Below are 12,864 nucleotides of genomic sequence, written 5' to 3'. Positions count from 1 at the left end.
AAATAGACAAGGTGTTTTTCCCCTCCAAAACTAGAGGGGTCATAGCTTTAAGATGAGAGGGGAAAGATTCAAAAAGGGACCTAAGGTGCAACATGTCCACACTGGAGGGTGGGATGTGTTTGGAAGTCTGCCAGAGGAAGTGGTGGAAGTTGGTACAATTAAAGCATTTAAAAAGGCATCTGGAAGGGTATATGAATAGGAAGCGTTTAGGGGGATATATGCCAAATGCTGGCAAATGAGACTAGATTTATGTCAGATGTCAGCATGGACGAGTTGGACCGAAGTGCTGAACAGCTATATGACCACCTTCTAGTGGTATTGATAGCCCTTCTAACCGCAGTAGAAATATACATACTTAACATGACTTGGGTAGGTGGAGGAAATGTAAATTTCAAACACAAAAAGATTCTTCAGTTTAAAGTCTAAAAAGAATTCTAAGACTGTGCAGAACTAAGGTCAAAATCCCGTAAACAAAAAATAACTCAGCAATCTACGAGACAGCAAGTGAGAGAGAGCGAAACAGACAGTGCACAGAACTTCAATTTCAATGGCTTTATTTACTGTTATACTTAATGTTGCTGTCAGTACAATAAGCTATTGCTAGTCACTGCCACCCAGAGGAATTCTTAGGCAATTTTCTTTTCTTTGCTCCGAACAATATTCAGGACAGTTTATCATATGATACCATCACAGAACAAAACAGTGGATGGATTAAGTCATAGTTGGTATTTGATTGCTCTGCAGTGACAACTACTCTGGTTGTTGCACCAGCATGGTTTCTTCATTCAGGCTTCCTCAGTATACCTTTGTTCCAAAGACAAAGTTCATCTACATTCAGTTTACCTATAGCAGCAATTAATATCCAGTACAATTAACAACACATTCCTTCATACAAATATGTGCGTGCGTATACACACACAAAATAGAAATGCGTGAATTTCTGAAGAAAAATATTCACAGAAAACTGCAAACCACAAGAATGTCTCTTTCAAATGAGCAAAAAAGTTTAATTTTGTAGGATTATTTCCTTTCCTCCAACTTTTCAAACGTATTTACCAATGCCCTGATCATCGAGTTAATCTGAAATGCTCTTGTCAAGTTTTCTCACTCTGTAAGGTAACAAACTGTGCTGGTACTTGTAAAGTTTTCTAAAACTCCGAAGTAGTCTCCTCCCAAAGAGCAAGGTTGAGAACTAATGACCTCTCACTATTAAACCCAAAATAACTGCCTCAGTTACTGTGCCACTAATCTCAAATTCATTGCCTCAGAAAAATAAAAATCAAACAGCTAAATAAAAGCTGTTCTATATGAAGAGGCATCAGTTGCATCTGGAAGTATACATGACATTGGTTTCAGAACCCTAAAAATGAAGTTGACTAATTTCTTCACTAAATGGGCTCCTTATGTATTCAGTGACGCTTCAGCTTCTAGATTACCCAAAATTATGCAGCAGGATTACTCAAAAACTATCCTTGTACCCTTAATTGCCTCAAAAGCACTCGCTGGAGCTGAAGGTTTAGAACCACTTGACCGTCAAGGATGTATTTACTCGATCTTTGTTCTAACAGAGCACAGTTTACATAAACTAAACATTTCTTTTTGGTAGTGGACATGGTTTTCCTTCACTTCACTACCTTCTTTTAGCTTTCTGCCTTCACCTCACCTGGGTGTTTACTTCCTCACTGCAGAAATGCACATCCAGTGCCTCTGCCCAGAAACCATTATTCTTGAAAGTTTTCAAACAAAATTCCAACAAGCTTAGAACAGAATAATATCATACAGCACAAAAAAAAGGTCCTTCCACCTGGACGTACATCAGAGCCAAGCTTGGTCGTCTTCTTAGACAACGTCCCCATAAGCCTGTATAATGACGAAAGCCAAGCAACCGCATCTGACTTTCCCGTTTTTTTTGCTGAAACCAACCACAACATTCCTATGACAAACCTCGGCAGCCAACACTTAATTTTCTATCACATCCTGACCACGCAAGCCAGCTTTTAGCGGATAATACAACACAACCAGCCAAACCGGAGAAAAGTCTGTGCTGCCGGTGGCAGGCATTAATTTGAGAGCCTTCTGCTCAAAAACAGAAAAAAAAATGAGATGCTGCTAAAGTGATGTAAGAGTTAGGGAAGGGGGAATGCAATGCCTGGAAACGTGGTGGAAACATGTTCATTTGAAGCATTCGAGAGGATTATCTAGATGGCAATAACATGCAAGGATCTGGGAAAAAAGGCAGGAGATTGACACTAGGTAATGATGCTTATTTGAAGATACAGAGCAGACACGATGGGTTGAATGGTCTCCTTTTGCACCATAACATTTCCATGATTCAGTAAAAGCAAGCATTGAAACATGCAGTAAAAAGGCAGGTGAAATATTTCAAATACTTGGTCATGAAAATGATTATTGCTGCTTATTGTTAGGTACCTATTAAATAATGGCCATGGATATCTAATTTCCTCAACAGTAAGCCTTCAATAAACTCAACTGATTTTATCAACACACTGTCTGAATAGAATATCATTGATACAATATTAAATGCAAAGCAGTAAATTTTAACAAAAGGAAAGCTTTGCTGTTATTCATTTACCTAACAAGAAACAATTTCATGTTCAGCTCTGTTCCTTTATGACTTCTTTCATTCCCTTGTAGGCAATTGGGCAAGCCCTCAAGCAAAATAATGGCTGCATTCCTGAATATCGGACTTTACGTGAATCACGGGTTGTCTCATGCGGATCAAATGTTAAAGAAAACTGGAGAGTTAGGTTCCTTTCTCTTTTCTTTTGGAGAACAGTTCAATGCAAGAGGTGAAACTCTTTACCATACATGTGCAAAACTGCATCCCGAGCTGAGATAGCTTGCAATATAAAACACATCACCAAAATGTAGAATTACCTGCTGCCCAGATTTTCTGATGGCCAAGTAGCCATTTCTGTAACACAGATGGATCCTGCAGAATTGCCAATGTCAAAAGTTTCTGAGGGAATTGTCTGAAGAGTTGAAGATTCTGATGGACAAATCCTTATCCCTGTTACCCCTGAAGTATCCATTAAGATTGCATAATTTGGAGATTTTAAGATAAGTTTTTTAAAAAGAGTCCAGAAAAGCTAGAATATTAAAGGCCTAGATAAAAGCAACATACTATGGATGCTGGAAATCTGAAATAAAAAACAGAGGAGGCTGGAGAAATTCTTAAGGTCTCCTCCTTCATACCCCTGCAACCCAGATCCTGACTCAACACCTCCCGGCAACCATCTCTCCGTCTCCGTCTCAAACTCAACACCACTGCCAGACCCAGTACCTCATATCCATCAGAAAATACCCTCCAGTGCTTACCTGGCCTCTTCCCCACCTTGTGCCCAGGCATCCTAACACCTTATCCCTGTCTAACCAGCACCCTTGCCTCACACTTTGCTCCTGTGAAAGGGCAAGCACGTGAGCTGTCAGTAGCTGCCGGTGACACTGGATGTTTAATTTACTAGACATGGCATCTGACTGCTGTGAGAAAAGGGAATACAATTAGCCTCCCTTCAACTGTTCTGCACCTGTCAGTTTTGGGGTATGCACTGCACTTTTGAAAGAGCTCTGATTGAAATCTCCTTTTAAAAGTGTGGAACTCTAAATATAAAACTGAAGGCAGTGGCAATCTCAGTGTAATTCTCACGCTCCTCACACAATCTGTGGCCTACAACATATGATTCTGTGAGATCAGTGTCAAGTGCACCGATGAGCACTGGCCACTAGATTGAGCGTAGCAAATCTGATGGCACTATCCAGGAAAGCAGCGTTTTTAAATGTTGTAGAAAGGGTGGCAGCAGACTTTTGAAGGGGAGGGTGGTACGGAGAGGGACTGGGGTGAAGGCAGAGGTGCTTGGAAATCATTTATTTGAAGGCAGACCACAGGAGGTTTGATAAACTACATTAAAATGAAACTGACAGGATCAAACGATATATTGACACCATTAGCAATACTAGTGTCAAGCAATTTAAGCGAGTCAAATGTTTAGAAGTCATACTGTATGCAACACACAACTAAATGCAATTTTACTTCCTCAGAAATTGCATTTGCTTGACCTCAAAACTCGTTACACTTCCAAGTAATTCACCCTGTAGAATAGCTGAGGTGGAGAATTTTGTTTTTAGGTCATTTCAGCTTGATAGGCAGTCACTGCATTTATTTAGTGAAAAGCTTTACTAAAACTATTCTTGTGCTTCATTTTGGAAAAGTATCAATTTGTTGTTGCTACATGACATTGTGATCATATCATACTTCTAAGTTTGCTAAACCTCTTCCTAATGCAAGATTTTTAAACACACATACATAACAGGGCAATTATAGCATCATATTACCCAACAGCTGTTAATTTAATTCCCAGTGGAAATCCCAGTTCAATATTCAAATCCTTATTTCTGTATAGGCAGTAAATTAAAAATGACGTATTCCAAGTTTAAGTAGTTGCATGGGTTTCCTCCGGGTACTCCGGTTTCCTCCCACAGACCAAAGATGTGCAGGTTAGGTGTATCGGCCATGCTGAATTGCCCGTAGTGTTCAGGGGTTATAGGGGGATGGGTCTGGGTGGGATGCTTCAAAGGGCGGTGTGGACTTGTTGGGCCGAAGGGCCTGTTTCCACACTCCAGGGAATCTAAAAAAAATCTAAACAATTACACAATTGAGAAACAGTGGCATTTAGTCATGGGACCTTGCTTCCAATTTTTGGGTTTGGGAAAGGTGTTGAATCTATGAACCAAAGTCCCTACACAGATGTCATACCCTTAATATAATCCAGGCTGTTCAAAGAAAACAAGACCTTCCCTTCAGTGACGTGGTGTAATTCAGGCAAAGAGAGGTTTAGCAACTGGTGATTTGGTAAGACTGATCAATGGTTTAGATTGCTCAACCTGTCACACTTAGGCCTGAGAATACAAATGCATTGTAGCAGTTGACTTTGTCAACATTACAAATGGCATTAAAATAAAACACCAGGGAATTTATCAATAGACATTGGATAATTTGTATGAAACAAAACAAAACAAAGCCAATTTGCATGACATCACATGCTCATTACATGACACTTTCAGGTAGAGTGATAAATCAATTTGGAGAATGATACAGACATATTCCTCGGCTCTGGCATAGGAAGATTCTCCCAGAAAGCATCCTGGGTCTTCTCCCACCAGTCCTTTTTTGCTTTGAGAAATCAAAGGCATGATGTTTGTCACTTGAAAAATCCAAGTATCTGAAACAAAGAGCTCCAAACGGTTTTTAATAATCTGTCAAAGGCCTCTGACTGCATCGGCCATAAAACCCTTTTGAAGGTACTCGAGAGAATTGTACATCTAGCCAAGTTTGTTACTACCATGCAACTCTGGCATGACAGCATCAAAGTAACCATCCTTTGCAATGACTGGCATCCAAACTGTTTTCAATGTGCTTGGCACATATCCAGGCTAGTCATGGATTTTACCCAGATCCAAATTCAACAAGGGGTCACGTGTTTCAACTTGATGGGAAGCTTTTCAAACTCAACAGGCTGGAGACTAAAAGGTGACCCTCAAACTTATCCAAGACTTGCAACGTGCTAACAAGTCTGTAGTTGTGGCCCACCTGCCAATCAAAGTCAGACAACCCTCAACTTCAACCACATGTATGCACACGTGTATATATTATATACACACACACACACACACACACACACCCTCCCCTCAGTTAATATCAGCAAGACTAAAAAATTCTCTACCAGCCCTTCCTTGGGCAAGGGCTGGTATTTAGAAATGAAAAGCATATGGGAGGTTGATAATTACACATGGTCTCTCACAATTTGTGAATGAGAAAAACTGGCTTGAATGAGTTTATATCCAGGCCACTTCACACAACAGCAGTGAGAAGGTTTGACTGCTGACTGTCAAACAGGCGCCCACTGAGTCTCTTTCCATTTCAAATAAGTTCAAATAAGTTCCATTTCAAGTTTTAACTCAAAATTTCCTGAAAATTGGTAATGTAAAATTATGTGCTTTTGCAATCAACATTCAATACAAGAGATTCTCAGAACTGGAGAAATAAGATGATGCTTGGGATGTCTCACTAAGAGATCTTGTCATTCACTGCAGGTATTGTTTCCTATATTTAGTAGCTTCGCCAGACCCTCAAAGCAGACAGCTGTCCTGTCAAACTGAGGTTAATTTTGACCAATTAAAATGTGTTGCTGTCAATCTGATGAGCAATCCAAAAATTGACAATGTAGAAAATAATTTGTCATCTTAACAAATGTTAAAAACTATTATACTTCAATGCTTAACATCAGCAAGTCACAATATTGGTCATTTTAAGATCGTTATGAACCAATAATTGTTAAAACTATTTGTAAAGAAAACAATTAATTAATCACTGTAGCTAGTTGCTGTATAATTTGCATCAAAACAGGTTAATATTTTAAAAGGTTAAACAGTTGAGGGCAGTAAGTGATGCCACAGTGTTTGCATATTCTTGCTATTGTTCACGTTCCAACATGTATCTTCTCTATTTCGAAGGGCACCCCAAAATAAAATGAGATTTCAGCTGAGGATATTGGACTTAAGTGCAAGCAGATTGCTGTACCTACACTGAAATTTTCTTTCAAAACAGAATCCACAATTTTAAGCACACATACACAAATAAACACTGTCACGGTTTTTAAAAAAAAGTCATTTCATCATCTTAAATCTATTGCTTTCTCCTGTGAATGACTATCAAAACGTTCATACTTATAATGAACGTGTTAAAAACTGGTATACTATATAAGAATTAGATATAAATTAGTCTTCTCTTGCTATCAGGATATGTTTCAGTTATTGTTTCTAATTTCAGCTATAAGTGTGGTGCAGTTAATCATATTTTCTTGCAACCTTTTTATAGATACGTAAAGGTTTTGGAAGTGACAATCACATGCAAAAGTTTAGCATCACCCTTAAAAAATATATAAAAGGACAAGAAAAGAAATGTCATTGCCTGCTGGTTTCTTCGTTTTCTATTTGACTTCAGGAATGCACAGCAATTAGAATTTGTGATCTTAAAACAGAAAGGTCAGGTTACGTACAGCAGAGTCTTAGCAGGAGAAGTGTGTTGCGTGGCATGGTACTCTCACCTAGTTCCAAAACAAAATTCTTTTGATTTCTGCTAAGCCACGCCATCAACGATCTATAAGTTCATAACAGACATACACCACCAACAGCAGAATTATAACTGTGCCATAATTTTCAAATCAACCTGTTCCTCCGTTCCCATACACGATTTGTCAGTTCCAAGATCTATTCACTCGTGAGCGCAGAGCACATTTCACCAAGGTACTGGAAAGGAACATGCTGTTCAATGTTGGTACAGCACAGTACGTTTCTGCCAGAGTGGCAGGACCGCTGGTCTGGAATGTTGTACCAGTTTACATTTTGTTACTTAAAAATATAATCTTCTCTTGTTTTTAACGTCATTTCACAGAATTGCTCCTAATTTCCTGCCCATGCCGCTTTGGTTTCCTATTTCTTCACAGCTGCTATTTACTCAATGATTCTCAGTGTCTCGGCTACCAATTTGAATCTTCGAACGACAAGAGTCCCAAAAAGTCCATTTATGGACATGTCATCTGGAAGTATCTGGGCACAGAGGATTTGAAAAAAAAGAGAAGTTTAATGCGCTGATATTTGTTAAGAGTGTTAAGAGGTGAAAACAGCATGTCAGATCATTTAAACATTTAAGCCTTTATGCAACTCACAATCTTGGCTAATTAGTAAAAGGTAGCAATGAGCCTTTTCATAATGGCATTTCCACCATGACTCTTTATTTCCTGGCTATTCCATCTAATAAGTCAGCAAATGCAGCAGTTTATTTTAAACTTAGCACATTCATGTTCTATAGTGATTATATTACCTTCATGATCATACTGAGGCTAAAGCAACAGTTATTTGGCATACAATATTACAGAAAAGGAGAATACTGTTGAAACTTTCCATACGCATTCGTCAGGACAGATACAAGAATGCCAAATTTCAAAGGGTATAACAATCTACATGCATGAGACTGGTTGATAACATCTCGGTCAAGCAGAGTTGACTTATCACAGAGAACGCATTATGGAAAAAGACTTTCCTGAAGCTTTGCTTGTATTCAAAAATACAAGTTAGTTCAGATTGGCCAAGACATTGACATAGGAAAATGTGCCAGGGACCGCTGTCGCCCAATGTTTTTGCTTAATTGTAAGCGATGAAAAGCCTATTTCCAGAGGATAGGGCCCTTCTAATTGGAAAAAAAACTAATTCCTTGATGCGTTCTACATGACAAATTCTCAACAAACTAGAGCCCAAGCATATAAACTGCTGTTCCCTTTGAGATTTAGTATTTTTGCATCTGCCCTGACGAATACAGAACAAAAAAACTTCAGGTTTCTTTATTCGGCAATACTGAGAAATTAATTTTCTTTGTAGACCTACTGCACCAAGTGAACATCAGTCCAGGAACAGATAGAACAATGCTTTTAAGTTTGCTTCAAATATAGGCGACATCATCTTCAAATCAGTACCCAATTAATCATCTCCTCTAAGGTTTGGGGGGGGGGGGGGACTCAAGACAATTAGATTGGATAACTTGGTTTGTGTGTTATTCTGTCACAAGCTTTACACCTGCTCCTGGCCTGGAATGAAACACACCTCTCAACCTCAACGGATTTGGGATCTAAAATCTAAGAATATTTATTGCTTTTTAGATGTACGGTTAATCTGTTCCTGAAATCTCTTTGCAAATCCCATTGAATTCCTTAATCCCTGCTTTTTTTTTTCATTAATGTTTCAAAATAGTTAACACTACAGAAATCATGATTTAATCAATCTAGAAAGGATCATTATCTTATTATTAAATATTAGGTCATAAGCAGTAACAGCAAGAGCAACATTTGGTCCCTCTCTCTGAACAACCAGTTAATGTTCAACCTGTTTAGCTCAGCTTTACCTTCCCATGATATACCCACATTTCTCAATTCTCTTAAAATTTCTTAAAAATATATAAATCGATCTCAAATTTAAATATGTTCAACTACAGCTCTGAGCACTCCAAAGGTTTTCAAATTTATGTGAAGGTGGTTCCTCTGGTCTCAGTCCTAAATCAGGTATAGTCGCCCAATGACATAATTACTCAGAGCATTCACAGGCCAGGGAGTGGCTACCTGAAAATGATTAGCACTGCTACCTCATAGCGCCAGGGACCCAGGTTCAATTCTAGCCCTGAGTGACGTGCGCGAGGGGTTTACACATTCATCCCATGGATTTCCTCCGGATGCTCCGGTCTTCCTCCACAGTCCAAAGATATGCAGTTCAGGTGGATTGGCCATGCTAAATTATCCAGTGTCCAGTAATGTGCAGGCTAGGTGGATTAGCCATGAGGAATCAAGGGTCACAGGGATAGTGTACAGGGGTGGCTGAGTGGGCTGCTCTTCAAAGAGTTGGTGTCAACTTGATTGGCTGAATGGCCTGCTTCTACACTGTCAGGTTTCTGTGAAAGCTGGTCACTGCTATCAACATCACAGTGTTTCAAAGTTTCACAGGACAGGAAGCATTTGGTTTAAGTAAATATCCCACACGTTAACAAAGTATACCGAAAAATGATGAAAAGGTGGTGTTAAATTGGGAAGAAAATGAAAGTGACCATCCCACGTTCAATGAAATGCACAGGTTCTTCCTTGAACACAAAGTCAAATTACGTGTGTGCACGTGCACTGAATTTTCACTGGTCATTGAGCAAGTTTAGGGTTGGGTCCTACTGCATTAAAAAAGTGGATTGTCTTCAAATCAACAATCGGGATTACCTGCCAGTAAGCCAAAGAACATTTCATCCACTTGTGACTAGCAGCCAGGATATAACCAATTATAAACCAAGCCCCACTACTGTATGACTCTGTGTCCACATTGTACAGACTGATACATCAAAAGGTGCAGACATTTGATCCACTCTGCTTGGCTCTGGTCTTTAAAACCAAGCTGTCCGGTTTGCTCTGCAAAATGTCCCCTTCAAATGTTTACCCAATTCCATTTGAAAAGGGTAATACCGAGCCTGCTTCCACCACCCTTTCAGGCAGGGCACTCTAGATCATAGTAACGCGTTGCATTTTTAAAACACACTCTCACCTCCCCGCCTTTGTCAATGACTTTAAATCACAGTGTTCCAATATATATGATAATCTGCAATAAGAATCAAACTGCCCAGACACATTTCACAGCTTATTGTCAACTAAGAGTCAAGCAATTCCACCCAGGAGGAGGAACTGGGCCCCAAACCCAACACACTAAAAGTCTACTTGCCAACGGATCAGGGTAACACCTGCGTGTGTGTAAAATTCTTTAGCTGATTACAAAATAAAGAAAATATTGACTTTTACCTATGATACTAAACAAAGCAAAGAGATCAAAAACTTAATCTAAGTTACTGGGCAGGAACCATACGGATCATCTGGAAACTCAGATGCGCACCCCTTCCAAGATTAGACTAAAATCAGGGCACATCGAAAGCTAGCGTGTTCCAGTTGATTGTGTGAGGGACCACTTTGAACTTGCTCTCCAAGTTGCCATTAGTAGCATTTTAAACGTTAATACACAAATTTTGAAATGGGGAGGTTCAAGGGTAAGGGAGCAATAAGCAAAGAAAGATTACAGCTTTTAAAAATCACAAAATTAATGAAGTCTACGAGAACTCTTACCAGAGAGAAGGGCCTTGGATCGGGTGCTGCGGCCAACATTTTTATTTCCCTCCGGTGCTACAATTGCATTTTTGTGCGTCTTCTTGTGATGCTCCAGGTATGTCTTTTTGGCAAATGCTTTTCCGCACTTAGTGCACTTGTGCAGCGAGAAGTGTTTGGTGAACTTTACTTCAGTGCTAGCCTCCGCTGCATCAGTTTTCCTGCCAGTGACAGCAGGGCAGGGGACAGGGGAAGCAGAAATGCTGTCGTGCTTCTTGGTGTGCTTGGCTTCGTCCCTCTGGGGGCCTCTCCTCGGCACTCTGTTCAACACAAACTCTATCGGTTTTTTCACTGCTCGGCTCTCGAGGTTGGCGGTGATTTTGCCCAGGTAGCGGGTTGACTTCTTGTGCACCACTGTTATATGCCGCACAACATCCCTCTTGCGGCGGGTCTCATAGGTACAAAGCGGGCACTTGTAGAACTTGACGTAGAAATTATTGCCGTCTGTGTGCAGCTCAATGTGCTTTGTCAGGTTCTGTCTGGAGGTGAACTGCCGCTTGCACAGCTTGCAGTAGAGCTGCTTGAAGTCAAAACCCATCGAGAGCTTGGGTTTCCTGGGCTTGGAGTGGCCAATTACAGCAGCCGGACTTGAAGCCTTTGGACTCTCGTTTTCTTGTTTCACTTTGTTCTTCAGCACTGGGGTGATTTTCTTCTCTCCTATTTGGCTTGAGCCTTTGGGCTCGCCCTGAGGTGAGGGCCTGTTGGTGGGCAGAGACGCCTCTATGTTGCCTGTGCAGTAGGCACTAGTTTCAGGCAACTCCATGCAGCACAGCATAGCAGTACTCTGCTCCGGGGGCTTGGACAGACTCTCTCCCAGATTCATTTTATGCACAATCAGCATATGGCGCTTCAACATAACTTGTGAGCTATACTTTCTCTTGCACAAAAGGCACTTGCATGCTGTCAGGTTGTACTCTGCCTTTGAGGAAGACTTGCGCTTACGAGGCACAGGGACCACCAGATGCTCAGTTGATGTCTCTTCCAAACTAAGTGGTTGCCCTGGTTTGGTGGCAATGTCAGGTGTAATGCAGTCTCTCCTTAGGCCTCTGTGCACCTCATCAAAGTGCCTACGTACATTTGCTTTTGTGGCAAAGAACTTGTGGCAGACTGGACAATTCCGACCCACAGTGACCACTCCAATGCCCTTTGAGCGCTTTCTGGTGTTAGACAGGGAAGATTGGTGCCCCACACTGTTCTTTGTTTCTATGTACTTTTTCAGTTCTTCCATCTTCTTTTTATGTACTTTTCTAATGTGTCGCCTGACACTGCGTCGGGAATTAAAAGTTTTGGCACAGAGGCAGCAGACCAAGTGGGGAGCAAGACTGGAACCATTGGAGATCTCTATCTCTGTAAGAAGGGGTTCCGGACTTTTTTCTAACCTTTGGGCAGATACTTCTTTCTTGATAAGCTCCGAAGGAACCGAATGGACAAGTTCCAACGTTTCCTCTGGTACAATCTCTGGCATCTTTTCAATATCTGACTCTTGCACTGGTAATGGGCTCGAAGTTTGAGGACTGTATCTCTCTATGTTGAGGGCTGAGTCATTGAGTCTAGTTACATGCTGGTACACTGCATTATGATTTGTTTCTATGGGTTCCAGTTTGATGATGTATTCTTGCTTATCAACCCTGGGGTAAATCGCTTCCAAAAGTTCCCGGATAGTGTGACTCTGTTTATCGCTCGGATCTGTGAAACCTAAAAGTTGTAGAAAGACTTTACTTGGATGGGGTGCACAAAATAAATCTTAAAATAAAAATGACAAATTCTAAAAATTATTCCAATATAATTTATTATTTTAGAACAGTGTAGATTATTCAAATAATGAAATTGCAGCTTTAACATTGTTGTAAAAATAATCTACGTAAGGTCAATGAGTCATAATTTCTATAGACTAATTATAACCTTAACACAAGTTTCCACTGACTCAAATAAAATGTACGTATATAAGATTGAGTAATAGTACTTAATCACATGATAATAAGGAAAGAACAGTTTATATTTGTATAGCATTTCTCGTGGCCTCAAAATCTCTGAAAACATTTCACTTTTAAAGGACACTCACTTCAGAAATATGCATCCAATTTGCACAGAACAAGGTTCTGAAGAATAT

General features: G+C 40.2%; 1 protein-coding gene across 3 annotated transcripts in view; it reads right to left on the bottom strand.

Annotated features, from left to right (window-relative positions):
- Nucleotides 1-537: 537 nt before the first annotated feature.
- The window catches only part of znf800a (zinc finger protein 800a), a 115,642-nt gene continuing 103,315 nt past the window's right edge, over nt 538-12,864 (bottom strand). For all 3 annotated transcript variants that reach the window (XM_059652332.1, XM_059652333.1, XM_059652331.1), the window contains 2 exons: nt 10,716-12,449; nt 538-7,626 (listed from right to left, as the gene is read on the bottom strand). In XM_059652332.1, coding sequence (XP_059508315.1) covers nt 7,613-7,626; nt 10,716-12,449 — 1,748 coding nt within the window. In that variant the 3' untranslated portion in view covers nt 538-7,612. The remainder of the gene's footprint in view (nt 7,627-10,715; nt 12,450-12,864) is intronic.

Source organism: Stegostoma tigrinum, chromosome 18 (assembly GCF_030684315.1).
Source record: "Stegostoma tigrinum isolate sSteTig4 chromosome 18, sSteTig4.hap1, whole genome shotgun sequence".
Lineage (NCBI taxonomy): Eukaryota > Metazoa > Chordata > Chondrichthyes > Orectolobiformes > Stegostomatidae > Stegostoma > Stegostoma tigrinum.
Note: the sequence above shows the minus strand (reverse complement) of the source record. Positions and strands in the feature narration are given on the sequence as shown.